This window comes from Drosophila willistoni, assembly GCF_018902025.1.
Source record: "Drosophila willistoni isolate 14030-0811.24 chromosome 2R unlocalized genomic scaffold, UCI_dwil_1.1 Seg200, whole genome shotgun sequence".
NCBI classification, from domain to species: Eukaryota; Metazoa; Arthropoda; class Insecta; order Diptera; family Drosophilidae; genus Drosophila; species Drosophila willistoni.
Window position 1 is genome coordinate 301,288 of NW_025814051.1, and position 19,519 is coordinate 320,806.

Below are 19,519 nucleotides of genomic sequence, written 5' to 3' on the forward strand. Positions count from 1 at the left end.
TTTTGATTAACTAACGAGATGATTTTTTTTTCGTTAGATATATTTTTTTTATTAAACAATTTAAGTCGAAAATTAATGCTTTAAACGACCGTTTTACTTTGAAAAGCCGCCACTTTATCAGAAAAGTTGATTTTCCACCTGTTATTTTAAATTTATATACATAATTCTGAAACTAACGCCGTTTGGTTTCATTTTTGATGATCCAGTCCAAATATATGGTCACAGTTTTAATCCTTCTTTTAGAGAAGCACACGGACTTTGGCTACAGAGCCCTTCAAATATTTTTGTATGTCAAAAAATATTTTTAAATCCATACAGAATATATATATGTAGAAACTTCGCAAATTAATATATAAAAATGGCTTTTTAGAGCTTTTTGATTGTATGTAACCCCTTAAAAAAAATGTGAAAAAACAGCTAAACAAAAATGGGATAATGAACAACTAACTTATTATTTAACTAGTTAGTTGTTCATTATTGTTCATTCATTATGGGTATACAAATTACAAATGTTTCTTTCCAATTGTTATTTTTGCTGTTTTTTTTCCTCGTATAACCATGTACATTTTTTTAAACCATATTTAGTTCAACACTTTAACAAAAAATTCAATTTTTAGATTTAAATGTATATATACGTGTATATATTTATCAATCAAAATTGGTTAAGGGGTGGGTTTAACATAAGATGTTAAAATTAAATGAAAGCAATTATTAAACCAAAATGCTTATTCAGTTGCATGAGGTTCAAGTATCTGTGTGTGTGCTCATCCTGTGAACATGTGTGTGTTCATCCTGTGAACATGTGTGTTTTCATCCTGTGAACTTGTGTGTTTGTGATAAGGTGTTGTGTCTCTCTCCTAAAATCGGGGCCCGGGGTCAAAAGTCATTCGTCAATTTCTTATAAATCTAATGCAATAATTGAGAATGCGATTGTGTTAATCGTTCTTTAGTCCCACTCTTCCTCATTTTCCACAGCAGCAGCTTCAGTCTGTAGTAACAAAGAAAGAACATCAAATTAGTTGGGAAATTAGTTTAATAATTAATCGAGTTACTTACAGGTCCACGACGGACATCAACGCCACCAAACTTGGAACCATGATAGCTGCTATTTCCACCAATAGATTTCAGGAAATCCGGCACTTCTTGGCCTGAGCCTTCAAGTATTTTCACCAAATCTCCAGCCAGAGCTCGATCCTTGTCGGAATCAAAGAACGATGTGGCCCGTCCATTATTTCCAACTCGTCCTGTGCGCCCAATTCGATGTACATAATCATCTATTGTGCTGGGCATATCATAATTAATGACATGACTAACGTTCTTAATGTCTAAAAACAAAACAAAAATTAACAAATAACAAGGAAAAATATTTGTTTGTTAGCACAACTTACCTAAGCCACGTGAAGCAACGGATGTGGCAATTAGAACCTTCATTTTACCCGACTTGAATTCTCTTAACGCCTGTTCTCGCTGGCTTTGGAGACGGTCTCCGTGTATAGATGTCGTCGGAAACTCTGTCTCCGAGAAAAACGACGCCAGAAAATCTGCACCTCTCTTTGTTTCCACGAACACAATTGTGCCATCTGCGCCGTCTCTTAGAATTTCCTAGAAATAAATACATTTCAATTGGGGCGGCTCTCCTTACTTTCTTTTTAAATCGACTCACCATCAATTTGGCCCTCTTATTAAACTTGTCAACCTCATAGATAGTTTGTGTAACATCCGAACAGGCACCGCCTATTACACCAATAGTCACAAACACATAATCGCGTAGGAACTCTCCGGCCATACGTTGAATCTCCTCCGGGAAAGTGGCCGAGAACATCAAAGTCTGATGTTCTTTACGCATTGTCGGATGTGTAATAATTTTACGCATACTTTCGGAGAAACCCATGTCCAACATACGATCAGCTTCATCGAGTACCACAAAACGTGTATCCTCGAATGTGATGAATGTACGTTCAACAAAATCAAGCAAGCGTCCTGGTGTTGCAATCAGTATATGACAGCCCTTGGTAATGCTTTCGTTTTGATATTTAACCGAGGTGCCACCATAGACAATGGTTATCTTTAAATACGAGTTATGAGCAAATTTGCGTGCTTCATTGAAAATCTGCACGGCCAGCTCCCTGGTTGGTGACATAATAATGGCTTGCGGTTTCCCAATTTCTAGTTCATAGCCCTTATCCAAGATATGATTCAATATGGGCAAAAGAAAGGCAGCAGTCTTGCCCGAACCGGTCTGGGCGCACGCCATCAAATCTCGGCCAGCGGAAATAACTGGTATAGAGACTTTTTGTATGGGTGTTGGCACTGTATAGGCCGATTTCTTAATGTTGTCCATCAGAATATCACGCAATTTAGCCTCTTCAAAGGTTTTTACGGGCTTTGGCGGATTCTCACCGCTGACCTGCACGCACAAGTAATTCAAATATAAATATTTATATAAATAAATTTCATATTATTATATTCGCTAACTTTACCTTTACGGGAATATTATCGTATTTGGAAAAATTAATGCCAGATGCAATGCCGCTATTAAACATCTCGGCCTCATCGGTGGTAGGCTCTGGAGGAATATAGAACTCCCTTGGTTTTTTTTCTTCGTCGTCACCGCCTTCATTGTTATTCATGTCGTTTTCATCCCGACGACGACGTTCACGAAAACCGCCTAAATGAAAAATTCATCAAAATTCACATTATTAAACATGACATTAAATATCTACAACAACAAAATAAGCGGGAACACAAAGCAATTGCATATTTGCAATTGGGATTAGTAGAAAATATTTATTTTCATTCAAGAAATTTAAGATTTTATTCAGAATACGGAAATGTCAATATTTGAAATAAGTAAATTTGAATCATAAAATACTTAAAGAATAGATGGTCTATATGATAAATCTAGAGTGATATTAATAGACAAAATTGATCATTAAAAATACTAAAATATTTCCTTTTTACGTGGAAATGTAGAGATATACAAATAAGTTTTGTGGTATATTTAAATAAATAATAAATTTACTGCACAAATTAATTTGAAGTACTATAAATTCTTTATAGATACAATTTCAAAATGATTGATAATAATAGTAAGGTTAGAGAAGAATATTTAAAAGCTTGAGCTGTAATAATCGAAGCGATTTTACAATTAAAATTACAACTTAAATCATGTTTTAATAACAAAAGTTAAAGTCAATGAATTAAAAATTGTTTAAAATGTGAAAATTAAAGATCAAGATCAACCTCGAGTCGGCTAATAAAAAGGTTTCATACCAATCAAAAATGTAGCCAAAAACAATCAACTTTCAAATTAGTTTAAAGATTCACTCTTTAAAAATAAAATCATCTTATATTATAAAGCTATTTCAATTTAACCCAAGTGAAGATATCGTTTTCAAAATTAGATGTATATATTGATAGTTATTGCAAATAAAAAACGTAAGGATAACTTTCATCAGTAATATTAAATTGTTAACATTTTCCTTCAAGGTAAAATTTTGAACTTCAGGTTTCAATTATTTTATCATAGCAAACATTTAATTGCATTAATTTTAAATAGAATGAAACGAACGATGTATTAGGAATAATAAAATATCAAGAATAATAATGTAATGAAAAGCATCTGTCGTATTCCAAGACCTTTTTGAAATTTAGTCCAAAAACCTTTAATACAAGCCGGCTTAAGGTTGAATAAGAAAAAGTTTTTTATTTGCAATTTGTTTCAAAATTATGGAAAATTCGTTTAAAGTAAAATATTAAACGATTTTCAAAGTAGATTTTAGATGGAATGAAATAGGGAAAATAAAAAAATAAGTGAAGATTACTAAAGAATAGTAAAAACTACTCTTAAAGTTTAAATAAAGAGTTTGTGCTTTTTACAGTTAGGATTACTTTTTTTTAAAGCATCAAAAATAATTTTATAATAAAGTGTAAACAAAAAGTTAGCTTCATTTGCAATTAGTTAGAAAATATAACAAAATTCTATATATGATGTTCTTCTATATTTAAGATTGATTAAGAAGTTAAATCTTAGACCCAAATTTTGATATTTATAGAAAACTATGATATAATGTAAAAAATATGAAAATATTAAACTTAAATTGAAGAACTAAATGAAAACGATTGCTCCCTAAAGAATCAATTGTCCTAATCCATATGGACTCAATCTATTTTCATAGCAACCAACAATATCTGGAATCACTGCTAATGCCAACTATTTTAGCTGCTACTAAATCAAAGATAATTTGAAGAGATTGAGCCAATTCGGCACGATTCGTTATAAAGCTGACATTATGCAAATCCACTTTGGGCATCATAATCAATGCCCCGAATATGGCATGAGTCAGGCGCAATATTGTTGGATCGGCATCTAAGATTAATTTCGGATCGTAGGTATAAATAGCGGGCAGAGAACGAACGTTGTGAGGCGGACGGGAGAAGGAAGTCTTTTGCTGCTGCTGCTGATCGCTCAACTCCTTTGTGTGATCGACCATGAGGCGGATGACATCGGAATGCTGTACTAGAAAACTCAAATTTTCTTGATTCTCGCGATAGAAACGATCCTGTGGTGGGGCGGCAGCTGCCGCTAGTGGTGCAATGGGCGTGATGACATTAGCATTAAGAGTCTCAGTCATTAGTCGTGTGGCTGGTGTAGCAAGTGTCGACGAAGACATCATCGGAGCCAAATCATTCAAAGACGAGTGAGCAGATGGTTGATATATTATACTCATACTGGTTACTACAGCATTTTCCGGAAGTGTAGCAAGTTGTTCGGAATGATTTCCCATTGGTGGAACAACAGGAAGTAATGCGGAATCATCATCGTTCTGTGGCATCGGTGGTGGTAATGATGCTGATACTTCAATATTCTCTTGTTCCACAACTGGATTTGGAATTGTTTCTATTATTCCAACATTTGATGGCAGCTGCTGATCGTTGATTATGTCAATCTGCGGAATGTCAATCTGCTGTTGATCCTTGAGAGGAATGGGTGGTTGCTGTCGCATTGTTTCTGTTTCTGTGACTCCAGGAGGATTACGATTATGATTGTCTATAGTTACTTGTAATATGTTTTGCAAAAATGATGTTACAATCTCTTGATTACTCATTTGCTCTTGCTGCTGCTCCCCCTGATTCCGATTGGTTGTGGGTCGTCGTCGGCGTCTTATCGGTGGTGCTGAGGGAATTGCATAGTTAACTCCATCTGAGCGTGGTCGTAAAATCGATGTCCAATCACGTGGTGGACTTGGCGGTGGAGTTATATTTAGAGAAACAGGAGGAGGAGCAGGAGCTACAGCCTCGATTCCAGGCATTTCAACTTCAGCGTTAACAACTTCAGCAACAGCTGGTGAATTTTGTTCCTGATTCAAAAGGTCAAAAAGAGTGCCACGTCGAAGCTGCTCCTCATTGATAACAGTCAATCGAGGACGAAAGGTGGTTAATGGTGTGGAAGAAATTAAAGGTCGAAGGCGTAAAGGGAATCCTCCTGTCACACTAGGTATTAAGGCATTATTCTCATCCGCCAATGGTGATGCTCCTCCTGGTGGTGGTGGTGGTGGATCTATAGTCGAATCATTTAGTTCGGGTAGTTCTTGTATTCCTGTTACCATTCTTGGAGTAGCATCATCATCTCCAACGCTTCTCTCTGCTCCAGGTGCTCCTGGCAAACTCGGTACAGCAAAACTGTAAATTGTTTTTAGTATTTATGGTTAATTATTCAAATTTACTTTCTTTTTTTTCTGTTTTTAATATGGAAGCATTTGAAAGTTAGTTGAAAATTTAAACACTTTCCATTCACTTGAGCTTGAGAGACCAATTCAGTATACTAAAGCAAAGATAGAAGGCTTAGACGATTTGCAGAGTCCTCGATATGAAAACGCTGATCAGAAAAAGGAATAAGTTTGTTTTTGAGTTAGATTAGGACAACAAATCAAAATGTGAAGAACAAGGACAATAAGAATCTTTGTTTTTTAAAACTAAATGGATATATTTGTGTTTTCTTTACCACAAATATTTTAGGTCCCATCAGGCAATTTAAATGTTTTTTTGATATTTTCAGTTTAAGTAGACGGATCATTCTTTTGTTGAAATTTCTTGCAAAGGGAGCCAATTATGTATACAAATCTAAAGGATTCTGGTATTACTTGAACATTCTTTTGGTTTTTAGCTCTATAAATAAGCGAACCACCAAATATTAATAGTTTTTCAGCTTATATAGATGGGAAGGACAACACGAAACAGATCGGCAAACTCAAGTCTAGAAGAGGATGATATGCACAGCAGACAACAAATAAGAATGGGGGGTCCACTCTTTCGTCCTCTTTTGATGGTAAAGGCAAATGCAAAAGCTTGAATATTAAAGCCCTTAAAAAGCCAAATGTATTTAGGTATTTAAATGAAATTTAGAACCATCTAATAAACTAATGAGAACCCTGCTCTCATTTTGGACTTTGAATAAACTGAACGAAATCGATATTTATCAAACGTCATTTTTGAAAATTCATTTTCAAATAAACTTTCCGACATAATAGCTTTTGCTTTGGAAAATTGTTTTTAACACAAAAGAAGACTAATTGTAAAGAATGTTTTGATTGTGTTTTGAATTTGGGGTAGACGTTACAAAATTTTGTTCCATGTACAACTTTTAGTAATTCTTTTCAAAAATTTGCGTTGCGCCACCAAAACCACAACCGCCGTCTTCAGGAGCAAAAGTCAAGGATAATATCAAAAAGTAGAAAAGGGTAAGCAAAAGAACAAGATAAAGTAAAGAGAATACAAAGATGAAGCAAAAGAAGAGGCAGAGAATGAAATAAAAGTTGGTAATGTTATTTTTGTGGTAGTACTTGTAACTGTTAGTTGCGCCGGGAGTGGATAATGAGGGATTAGTGGTCCTAGTAATGACTCCTCCTCCTCCCTCGCGCATATTGGAGTCCAAAAGTAAACGGAGTGCACTGTCTCGTACATCTCGACGATTACGAACAGTATTAACTGAACTGCTGTTAAAGGCTCCACCACAGATGACCTGATCTTGCGGTGGTGGTGATGATAATGGTGAAGACGAAGAAACGAATGCATCAATCATTGAATCTACATCTATTGTCGACCAAATAGCGAGTGCATTTTGATTGGTCGGCATTGGCAATGCTGCACGCAATATTGCAACATTAGGAAATCTAACTTCACACATTTCATGTTGACTTAAAAACTGTTCACTTAAGGGATATCGATTGCCGCTGGTGACTGCAAGTGGTCTTGGTGGTGTTATACAATCCTCTGGCTGTAGGTTAATAGACATCTCACTATTGAAATCGTAATTCTGTGAAGTTCTATATAGATCAAGTAGACGAGATGGCAGCAGGAGAGCAGAGTTTTCCACCATTCCATGACTATTACCACTGCGATGTTCTCTTGATCGTTGTGAGCGGCGTCGTGATCCTGAAGAACTTAATCCTGGCATAGCATATGGATTGTTTCCAATAGTTCTCCTAGGAGTCGTGGTTATTAATTGCTGTTGCTGCTCCTCCAAAGCATTTTCCTCATGCTGCTGCTGGCGCTGCTCGTGAACAGCAGATTCTCTAGTTTCTTCATTTGCCCGCTGCTGCGGTTGTTCACAGTCCTCCAACAGACGATTCATATACTCATTGATACGTTCAGACATATCGGCCGCGTCACGAAACTCCAACGCCTTTTGTTTCCTCTGCTCTGTATCTAAACGCATTAAATCTGTCAACTCATTGGTCACAAGATTATCGTAGGCTCGTAATAGATAAGCCCTTATTTCACGTATTTCATACAAACTATAGTCTGCTGCTGATAATTGATCCACAAAAGCAACTACTGTTTCCTTATCATATTTTGATGGTATCTTTACCATCTCAATCTCATTAATCTCTATTTCTTAATACAATAAGCAGCATTGTTTTTAGGAAAGAAAAACAAAGAACAAAAACGAAACGAAACATAACGCACTTGAGACCACAAAATAAAATGTAAAAAAAAAATTTGGAAAACTTACCTTCGCCATCTTCACGACGTCCACGGTAGCCGCCTCCTTCTCCGTCTTCACGACGTCCACGGTAGCCACCCCCTTCTCCGTCTTCACGACGTCCACGGTAGCCACCACCGCCCCCCTCGCCATCATCACGACGACCACGATAGCCACCTCCTTCTCCGTCTTCACGACGTCCACGGTAGCCGCCACCACCCTCGCCATCATCACGTCGACCACGATAGCCACCTCCTTCTCCGTCTTCACGGCGTCCACGATAGCCACCACCGCCTCCGCCTTCTCCATCGTCACGGCGTCCACGATAACCGTCACCGTTTCCGCTCTTTTTAGGCTCAGCCTCTTCATCACTCCAACCACTTGTAGACTTTGCTACAGGAGGAGCTGGTTTAGAGTTACCCCACTCATTTTCAGCACCACCGCCTCCTCCGCCACCACCAACGTTGCGATCGACCTTTGGTGCGACATCAGTCTAAAATAAAAATATTAATAAATAAACTTATTAATTTCTTAGTAGATATTTGGTAAAGTGAAAAAATATGTTAATTTTATAACAAAGTGCAGACAAATTAAGCCAAAATCAAATTTGGTCGTGTTAATCTTCTATTCTTTAGTTGTCATTCAAAAACATCGGGTTCAAAGGACTTACTTCATCTCCCCAGTCAGACATGTTTATTTTAGTTTGAGTTAACTGAAAAAAATGGAATTTTATAACATTAGTTTCAACATTTAGAAATTGTTTATACAATTAAACTGTAAACAGTATTTGAACAAAGAAGCGACAGAGTATAAATGATGATTATTTTTAGTTACTTTTTGTTTTTGTAATAAGAATTCATATGGATTTCATCAAAATCATTAGATTTTTAAATAGAAACTTTCTTCGATTAATTTCAACCTAAGATTGTTCACTTTTAGCACTAATGAAAATTTAAATTAACCCGCTAATGCTCGTGAGTAATTGATTATCATAACAAACTATAAAAACTTACTGTTTTGAAAATATGTTTACCAATGAAACTTTAAAATAAATTAATTTCCTAAATGTTTTAAAAAATTGTCAGTATTCAGGATTTTAAAAAGTATCAATATGTGGCGGCATTAGAGAGTTAATAATTAAAAATAAATGAAGACGTTATGGATCGATAAGTATCATTAATTTGTGGTGAGAGCTTTGAAAGATTCATTTCATGTATTTACTTCATTAAATTGTGGACGAACTTTACAATATTTTAATAAAGAATTTATCACTTTTTAAAGTTAGTTCTCAAGACAAGTAAATTTTCACAATTCAATTTTCGTAATATCAGTATAAAAAAAAAAAAAAAAAAAAAAAAAAAAAACTACTCTACTCTCTATCATCTCTTTTACAAAAAATATAAACGTTCCATAGAAATCGTTAATCTTCAAAAACTTTGAAGAAATGAGAAAATATTATTTTTTAAATAAACGCGCCACCCCCAAAAGCCTCAAACAATTTGAATTTCCAACGTGTTTCTCTAGGGTTGCCAAAGTGAACAAAAATATTGCGCTAGAATATCCAACCACCAACAAACATAAAATAGCAGGCTAAAACAATATCTTGGGGAAACTCTGGTCAAGTCAGCTGACTGTTTTTTTTTTTCTTGTCGTTCTCTTCTTCGTCTTTATACTGGGCCAGAAGACCATTCGCTGCGAAACGCTGACAAGCGAAAAACGTGAGTTTCTGTTTTTCCTATGTATACCAGCATGCGTTGAGAACACATGTGTTTACAGAGTGTGTTAGTATGTGTGTGTGTGTGTGTCAATGTTAATGTGTGTGTAGGTAATACTAGCAGCCAAAGCAGAAACGTTGAAAATTAAGGTTAGAGAGCAGCAGCGCGAAGATAGCACACACAGAATTTAAAAGAAAAATCAAGAAAAAAATGTAAGAAAGTTAAATTTTTTAAAAACGAAAATAAGAAAAAAATTTGCAAAAAGATAACGAGTTGATTTATCAATCAAAATTGTGAATAAAATTCAATCTGTCTGTGTGCCTGCCTGTTAGTCAGTAGTTCTTTTTATATCTCCTTCTCTTTCTCTCTGCGTGTGACTGTGACTGTGTGTGTCTGTGTGTGTATTGGTTGGCTGTGTGTGTGTGTGTGGGGGAAAAATCAATTTGAAAATTGTGTAAAACTAGAATTTTTGTGAACGAAAAATTATTTTATACTTTTAGATAAGCTAAGCTAAAGAACGCAGCAGAGTTAGAAGACGAAGAAGGAAAACATTATGGATAGCTCTGGGAAAAATCGTTATGAACTTTTGTTCATGGACGATGATGTTAGCGATCCATTAGATAATCTTGTGGCGGCGGCGACGACGACGGCAGCGACGACAGCCGCTGCTAACCAAAAGAAGAAGCAGCAGCAGGCAACAGCAGCAGCTGCTAAGACAGCCAAAACTGGAGGAGCCGCCACTGCTGGTGCTGGTGGTGCCAAGAAGCCAAATCAGGCTGAAAAGGAGAATAAACCAGGAGCGTTAAACAAGAATAACGAGGGCAGACGAGGCGGCAACCAAGCAGCGACCACAAATGAAAAGCAATTCAATAACAACAAACAAGGTGGGGCTGGCGGCGCTGCTTCTCGACCAGGTGGTGGTAATGCTGGTGGTTTCGGCGGCAACAACAAAGCACGTGAATTTGGTTCTGGTCAAGGGCAACAACAACAACAACAGCAACAGCGCAATGTAAACTTTCGCCAACAGAATGGAAACGCCGAGACAAGGGAACAACGCAACAATCGTCGCAATATTGGAGCAGGAGGACCTTCATCTGGAGGAGATGGCACCACTCGTCCATATCGTAATAATAACGGAGAACGTGGTGAACGCGGTGGTGATCGTGATCGCGGTGATCGTCCACCACGTCAAAATCGCAATTTTGATGGCAATCAGAGGAAACGTGAATTTGATCGTCAATCGGGCTCGGACAAAACTGGTGAGTTAAAACAAAAGTGGTGGGTGAGGGGAGAAAGGTGGGTTGGTTATCGGGGGGCAATGTATGGGTGCCGGGCGGACATAACCCCATCGAAATACACACACTGTGCCGCCCGCCCACCCGAAAATAAAACGTTCCATGACAACACCAAAAACAAAAAAAACAAAAATAATGTTTATACGTTGACGTAATTTATGTTGTGACGGATAATGCAAATATCCAAAAGAAGAAGAAATGAAAGGAAATAGAATCGTAGATATATCATATACACAACCCGAAATAACAATTTTTTTGAACCTTTTTTTTCCTTTTTTTAATAGATTTAGATTTAATAAACTTAAGCGCAAAAATTCATAGGTAAAGTTCAACGTTGATTTAAAAAACTTTCGGATCAATCTTGAACCAAGTATACCTACAAAATTATAACGTAATATCTCTTTAAATTTAATTTTGTTTTACATTTTATCAAAATAATAATGACCATCGAATCAGTTTTCGAAAATTTTGACTTAGAGATCACAGGCTTTTACTCTCATTAAAGAAAAGTTATAAAGTATTCGAAAGGATTTCAAAACACTCTTTAAGACTTAAGATTTCACCGGAATATTTATATATAAATTTCGAAACAAACATATATTTTCAACTACTATCGATGATTGGGTTTTCACACAACTAACAAACATCTAATTTTAAAATGGGGTCAAGATTCAATATTCCCTTCAACATAAAAACTGTTATTTTTGTTTCATTTTCGAATGGTTTTTAAAAACTTAAAATCAGATTAATGAGAGTTCATAGATTGAAGTACATTTGAAAAATTGACCCAATCGAGTTCATCGACTGAGTACAACGTATAAACATTTTTTCAAAGAGAAAAATAAGAGAAATTATTTCCCCCCTGCTGGGCCTTTAGCCATATTTTCTCTACCCCACCCACTCACTCAATTCTTCTTATGCCATTTCCTAGCCTTTTATTTTTCATTCCGTCTATTTGGACATTTTTGGAATATCAAAAAATATATCTCCCCTAACAACACACAGAGCAACAGCCAGAGAGCGAAAGATTTTTGGTCTCCGCATGCGTTTTTCCTCGAAGAAAAAAAAAATGTTTAAAAATAGTTTCCTCTTCTTTATATTAGGCGGACTATTTAATAGAGAATATCTATAGGCGAGAGGAGGGAAGGGAGGAGGAGGATGCCCCACGAGAAACCAAAATGGAGGGAAAAATATTGAAAGAGAACATATTTTTCGTATCTTGTGGGTCTTTTCTTAACAATTTATAAAACAAACTGCAATATTTTAACCATGTTGACTAACAAACAAAAAAACGTGCTAGCTTTATCGCATTTTCCCCCTTTTAGTAAGTAGGTGGTAGGGGTGACCCTTGAAGTATTCGAGATACTGGAAAAGAACATCCTAGAAGCTTTTACTTTTTTTAAGAGAAACATTAAGAGCTTTATATTTAATCAGCTAGTGACTAAGTGAGTTCTTTTTGGAATAACAAATGCGAAGAGAACAGGTTACATCTGAAGTAAAATCTTACAATTAGGAGGATTTTACGAATACATTCAAAACATAGTTTACTTTTGAATGTTATTTATTCAGATTCATAGATTCATTCATTTATTCATTCAAAATGTATAAGGATCACTGAAAAAGCATAGCAAAGTAAACTAATGAATATATTTGTGAAAGTGTACAAATTATGTACCTATCCATTCGAAAACTGTTTTGAATATTCTATTAGTGCTTATTACTTTAGTGAATTTCATCAGAAATCATGAAATTATTTATTCAATTTGCTTTAAAATCATCGAGCGATCGAGTGCTCTAGTGATTATTTGACGAATTTTGTTAAATGTATGTACTCATTCAATTGGTTCATTTCATTTCATTAGTTCTTTAATCAGTAGACTTAGACTAGGATTAAAATAAATTTATAAGTCGCACTCACCTCGGGTTAGTAGAAGAGTTTTGAAAGCAAGAGGATAGATTCTTTAACAAGGGGAGAATCCCTAAAAAGCAAAGAAATAATATATTTAAATTAAATATTGATTGATTGATTTGCTTTAAGGAAAAACTTACTTTTTCTTAGACGCTTATCAACAATTTGATTGATATGATGTTGGAGAAGAACTGTAAATGTAAAACAAATAAATAATTTTAATTTATTTATTTTCTTATATTTATTTTGTGCTTAGGTGTTAAGGCAATCGATAAACGCGATGGAGCTGGTGCCCATAATTGGGGATCTGTCAAGGAGGCCATTGATGATGTGAACAAGAACGAAAGCGATAGTGCAAACCAAAACAATGCCGAGGGCAAAACTGGCGGCGATGAATCTGGCAATGAGCAACAAGACAACAAGCAACAGCAGAACAACGAACAGACCCAGGCCGCAATTGAGGAAGAGACCAAAGAGCTGACATTGGATGAATGGAAGGCACAGCAACAGCAGAGAATTAAGCCAACATTCAATATACGCAAGGCTGGTGAAGGTAAGAATAGAAAAGGAGAAGCCATCCATGAGATCTAAGAGATTGGATTCACTTTCTGAAACCTTTTCCTGGGTTTGAAACATTATCCATTTATGTCATGACTTCTATATCCACAATTTTCAGGTGAGGACACTTCACAATGGAAAAAGATGATTGTACTGACCAATAACAAAAAGAAGGAAAATGAAAGCGAGGAGGAACTTGAATATGATCCTGCCATGTATCCGCAACGTGTGGGCCGTCAACAGCGTGTCCTTGATATACAATTCAATTTCAATGATGGACGTCGTGGACCCGGTGGTTTTGGTGGACGTGGAGGTCCTGGCGGTGGTCGTGGAGGTGGTGGTGGTGGCGGCGGTCCACGAGGAGCTGGTGGACCACGCAACAACAACAACAACGAGGGAGGCGGCAACCGCAGTGCTGGTGGAGCTCAATCTCAGGGAGGAGAGGGTGGTGCTGGTGGTGCTCCAGCATCAAACAATCGGCCGGCTATCGAACGTCGCGGTGGTGGCGGCGGCGGTGGCAGCAATAATGTTGGCCATTCTGGAGGAGCCAAGCGTTTTGGTGAACGGCAACAACAGAATGCTGCCCCAAAGGTCAACGATGAACGCCAGTTCCCAACTCTGGCCTAAGATGGAGAAACAATTTTCAAACGGAACAACATCAGATTGGTGGCTGGAGGTGGATGGATGCAGAACAAAAACAAGAGAAAAGTAGGAGCAAAAAAGGTTACCAAAACACAATCGAAAAACAATATAAAAATTATATCACACACACACAAACAAATTTGTAGCCGCCAAAGTCCACAGACAGCAAGAGAGAGCCAAAAGCAACAAAAAGCAAACATTAAAACATTAAAAAAAAGAGTAAAAACCAATAATAAAAATGAAAAAAAAAAATTTACACCTACAAAAGCAATTTGAAAAAAACCTAAAAAATTTCCTTAACTTTGAGTAAATATTCAAATTCAAGTTTTGCCAAGTTTTCCCAAAAGAAACCAAGCAAACAACAAACATAATTGTACAATTGTTTTTGTTTTTCTATTATATTTTATTATCAACAAATCACCAAGCAAAAAAACAAAAAAAGGAGGAAAATCAACTAACTAAACAACAAAAATGTGTAACTCCTGAAAAGCATTTTCATACTCATCATCTACAAATTATTTTTGTCTGTTTTTTCATCTTCAACAACTGTTTTTTTTTTTTGTTTCTAATTTTTACTATGTTATAAAAATAAAAAAAGGGATAAAAATAACCCTTTTGAAAATGAAATGTTACTTTGATGCAAAAGAAAAAGAAATATATAATTCTATATAATAAAAAAAAAAACTATAATTATGCATCAATATATACTAAATTTAAATCACAGAAGAAAAAGGAAAAATATAAATTTAAGTGACAAAACAAAAAAAAAATATTAACACTATTGGAGCAAAAGAAAAGAAAAATTATAATAAACCTTAATAAGTAGAGTTTAAAAACAAAATACAAATTACAAATTAAAAAAAAAAAAAGAAAAACCAACAAAAAAAAAAAACTATGAAAATAATATCCGCTCTATCAACACAGAAAACTTGAAAAACAAACAAAGAGAAGACAGAAAAACAAAACACAACCTGTACAATTTTTGCTTTTTACAATTAGAAATTGTATAAAAAAAATAAAAACCAATACTAAATTTTAGATGAACAAAAAAAAACAAAAACACACACAAAAAACTGTTTTTTGTGTGTATTGTATTTTGACCCAAAGAAAAGAAAAAAAAACAAAACTATTCAGCGGCAACAGCAACAAAAGAAAATGTTGAAAAACTCGTTTAAATATAAAAAAAAGAAAATTATTTGATAAAAATAAAGAAAAAACACTAAACGAAATGGGTTTTTATTTTACTAAGTTATCAAGTGCCCCTTAAAAAAAATGCTCGCATAGCTTAAAACATACCGATAGTTGCATCGCTAATCACGAAAGACAAAAAGTCCATTTCTAGCAGCTTAAAAGGTTCTCCGGCAAACGCAAATTACCGCTAACTCTGACAGAAATATTAATATAATTAATATAATAAATAATAAGAAAAAAAGTCCCTTTTTTTGCAATAAAAATAAAAAATGTGGGTGTCATAACTTGGGGACCGGAAAGTTAACTCCCATCGCAAAATATGTCCCCCAAGGAATAGAGGACCATGTTGCATCTCAAAAGACTCTTCAGCTTCTCCTACGTAACTCTATAGCCCCGATAAGTATTACCTTCAGAAATCAAGGTGTTTGTGTGTAAGATGAAAAAAAAAAAGTTCTTAATTTCCTTGCGTTTTTAATTTATTTAAAGAAAGGTTTGCGGCTTATGTAGACTTTTGTCAAGCTATTAATACATAACTTCCATAGTTCACACCTTTAACAATTTCCTTATATTGGTCGTATGTAGAGTTTTGTCGGCAACTGTACATATTACTATTCATAATCTTCTATATATCAGAGGTCAAAATGCCGATCTGAACTTACTCTTAAGCAGAATTATTATTGATAAGGAAGAATTCAGAGTCAAGTTCGGACAATCTCATTTAGTTGTCGTATTTAGCACAAACGAACAGCAAGTCAGTGTGTCCAGAAAAGGTTTCAAAATGCAAAAAATTATATTTTTCGTACTCTCGATGGTTCTTGCACAAGCCAAATGTGGTAAGAAGCAACTTTGAAACATTCTCAAAAACTTTAAAATCATTTAATAAAGAGTTCATTTCTTTTCACAGACGAAAATGTTGAAATTTTAAACAGTAAATATATACCCATTGTGAGGGTTGACTTAGTTAATGGCAAAGCAATAGAACCACAACTTAATGCTGTTGATTTAGTACGTCAATGGTTGGATGAACTGGAGTTGTCTGTTTATAGCTTTAATCTGCGGCAGGCTAGACTAATGAAGGATGGTTATATACTCTTTGAAATGGATAAGGCCACACAGGCTTCACATATTGTTGATGTATGGCAGAATAGTAAATTGGCTGAAACTTTTAAAGCTGAACAATCAACAAATAATTTCTTTGATGATTTTCCTGCTGGAACTTTTGCTTTGTAATTTCTTCTCCCAGCAAGAAGAATGACAGATAAAGAAATTGTAAACACAAAAAGTCACCCATTCAAAGAATCATCGAGAAAATGAAGAGACACATAGAAACAAAATTTGAACAATCTGATCACACTCAATACGCAGCGCGAAGCTGGATGCCGACATCAAGTGTGACCGTTCATTTACATTTTATGGTGCTTTATGAATGAAAATGAAAAAATGTACTATCTTTAATGAAATTACACAGAGAAAACTAACAAAACGATTTTATCTTTAATTGAAATTCCAAAACTTTATTCTTTAACCTTTAATTAATAACCAAAAGAGTACATGTAAATGCCTAAAATTCACTCACCAAAATAGTTGTTTTTGATTATAATAATCTCGAAAGATTAAAAACTTTTTTATTTTTTTCCTCAAGAACGGTAATTGAGATGTTCACTTAACGAACGCACAAAATTAAATGAAAAAATTTGCAAAATGATTTAAGAAATTCAGAGAAAATGACAGTGACAGTCATAAATTGACAGTTAAAAACGTCAAAACTACCAAATTTTTTTTTTCATTGTTAACCTTTAAATTTATGAAAGAATCTACACTTTTGAGACTATGAAATGTAATATTTCTTAATAAATGGTCATGTCCAAATGTTAAATAAGTCCAAAAATACTTCACTCACCCAAAATATTTTTTATTTAATTATAATAATCTTGCAAAAATTACAAAAATTATATTTTCCTGGAGGGCCTTTTAGTGATGTTAACTGAACAAACGCACAGAATGAAATGAGCATTAGTACATTTGGCCATCAACATGGGAGAGTGAGAGAGATGACAGATGGCAATGACAGCCACAAACTGACAGTTAAAACTTTAAAATATATTTTTTTATTCTGCCACTCACTTTTTAATTACTTGAAGTATATTTAAGACAACGGTCTTAAATAAATTTAGCAACAAATCACACACCAAAATAAGTTCTATTCAATTTTAACAATATTGTTCGTTCATACACAAATACACGCACAGTTCCTTAGGTTATAAAGATTTTATTAAAACAAACGCAAAATGAAATGAAAAAATTTGCTAAATGAGAGACAGAAATTACCAAAAAATAGCAACGACAGAAGAATAAATTTCAAACTTTTCTGTTCTTTATTAACTTTTTAATTATTTATATAAAAAAACACTTATGGGAGATCACTAACTTGAATATTTTTAGCTAATACTTTGCCTAATGTTGATTAAATCCAAAACACTTCACTCACCGAAATATTTTTTGTTTTATTTTGTTTTACAAGTTTAAGAACTATTTTTCACTTTTTTTTCTCAAGAGCCGTAATGGAGATGTTTACTCAACGAACGCACAGAATGAAATGAAAGAATTTGCAAAATGATTTAAGAAATTCAGAGAAAATGACAGTGACAGTCATAAATTGACAGTTAAAAACGTCAAAACTACCAAATTTTTTTTTTCATTGTTAACCTTTAAATTTATGAAAGAATCTACACTTTTGAGACTATGAAATGTAATATTTCTTAATAAATGGTCATGTCCAAATGTTAAATAAGTCCAAAAATACTTCACTCACCCAAAATATTTTTTTTTTCTTTTATTATAATAATCTTTTGCAAGTTAGTTCTTAAATTTTCACTTTTTTTCTCAAGAGCCGTAATGGAGATGTTTACTCAACGAACGCACAAAATGAATGGAAAGAATTTGCAAAACGAGACAGGAATTACAAGACAATAACAGCTACAGTCATAAACTGACTGTTAAAACTTCAAATGTTTTTTTTTCTGCTATGTTAACTATTTAATTAACATTGGTATTTTTTTCAAACGCCTATCGTTGTTTTAAATAAGTCTAGCAACAAAATATCTCACCAAAATATTTAGCTTTTCCCTATAAATTGTAACAATCTTGTTCATACACAAATACACGCACGATTCCCCAAGTGCCGTTATAAAATTGTTGACTGAACACGAACGCACAGAATGAAACGAAAGAATTTTTGATCAAAAGAAAAAGGCAATAACAGCCACAAGTTGACAGTTAATACTGTAAACTTCAATTTTTTGCATTTTCTAATGTTAAGTTTTTAATTAAAAAAGTAAGTATTTATTTAATAGACTCCTTTTGTTTTAAATAAATTCAGCAACAACTCTCTCAGTAAAATAATTTTGAATAACCTTGCAAAAAAAAAAAAACTTGCTTACACACACAAATACAGGCACAATTCTTGAAGAGCCGTTATGCTGATGTTGTTTGGACGAACGCGCAGAATGAAATGCACGAATGAACTCCATAAGGAGAGAAGAAAACGAAAGAAAAAGGAAATGGCTACCACAAAGTAACGGGACAAACCTAAACTTCAAAATGGAATGAACGATAAGTAAAAAGCAAAGAACGCCAAGACTTTTTTGGCAAAAGGGCTCTTGCGGACATGCGTATGATACTTATTATTATTCCAACTTAATTACTTTTAAATAATTACGAAAATTTGTTTACAAAGATGAAAAATTTGATGGTTTAAAGTTTAATTTGTTGAAAATTAACCATATCCCACACAACTTATGCACACACAATTTAATCCCAGAATTATTGTTCAACTTACCGACTTTCTGCTATTTACTGTTTTTTTTAATATATATTTCACTTGGAATTCACTATTATCACTAATTATTAATAAATAATTTAATAATTTTAGCACCGAACCGCCGCTCGACAAGCTTTAAAAGGGAAGAACAAGAACGACCGACGCGCTTAAGTATTAGAGCAACTTAAGTGTGACCATAGCAATATTATACTGGGATTTACAATAAGGGGCTTTTACTAAAATACTAAAAAACAAACAAGAAAAACTTTTCTATATAAATATAACATTTTTGATTTGATGAACTTGAACATGAAAAAGAAAATAATTAATGTTACAAAGTTATTTTAAAATTTAATATAATTTGTGTTAGCTCGTTCACGTCTTGGGATTTTCTGTGACTGTGAT

General features: G+C 34.3%; 2 protein-coding genes and 1 long non-coding RNA gene across 4 annotated transcripts; 2 read left to right on the plus strand and 1 right to left on the minus strand.

Annotated features, from left to right (window-relative positions):
- Nucleotides 1-618: 618 nt before the first annotated feature.
- LOC6643571 (ATP-dependent RNA helicase vasa) lies at nucleotides 619-19,266 on the minus strand. Its single transcript, XM_023176521.2, has 10 exons — nucleotides 19,133-19,266; nucleotides 13,044-13,094; nucleotides 12,913-12,973; nucleotides 8,655-8,696; nucleotides 8,015-8,477; nucleotides 2,481-2,668; nucleotides 1,664-2,407; nucleotides 1,389-1,602; nucleotides 1,057-1,325; nucleotides 619-988 (listed from the first exon to the last, which is right to left on the minus strand). The coding sequence occupies exons 4-10, from the start codon at nucleotides 8,673-8,675 to the stop codon at nucleotides 947-949; spliced, it is 1,941 nt and encodes a 646-aa protein (XP_023032289.1). The 5' UTR covers nucleotides 8,676-8,696; nucleotides 12,913-12,973; nucleotides 13,044-13,094; nucleotides 19,133-19,266; the 3' UTR covers nucleotides 619-946.
- LOC6643570 (plasminogen activator inhibitor 1 RNA-binding protein) lies at nucleotides 6,555-14,212 on the plus strand. Of its 2 annotated transcripts, XM_023176522.2 has the most exons (4): nucleotides 6,555-6,740; nucleotides 10,200-10,958; nucleotides 13,160-13,456; nucleotides 13,580-14,212. In XM_023176522.2, the coding sequence occupies exons 2-4, from the start codon at nucleotides 10,253-10,255 to the stop codon at nucleotides 14,086-14,088; spliced, it is 1,512 nt and encodes a 503-aa protein (XP_023032290.1). In that variant the 5' UTR covers nucleotides 6,555-6,740; nucleotides 10,200-10,252; the 3' UTR covers nucleotides 14,089-14,212. The 2 variants fall into 2 exon arrangements, with proteins under 2 accessions (XP_023032290.1, XP_046867027.1); XM_047011071.1 differs by lacking the exon at nucleotides 6,555-6,740 and having other exon boundaries at nucleotides 10,119-10,958.
- Nucleotides 16,007-16,865, plus strand: LOC124460407. The gene is made up of 2 exons (XR_006954320.1): nucleotides 16,007-16,127; nucleotides 16,199-16,865. It is a non-coding gene; the product is annotated as an uncharacterized LOC124460407 (long non-coding RNA).
- Nucleotides 19,267-19,519: the final 253 nt, after the last annotated feature.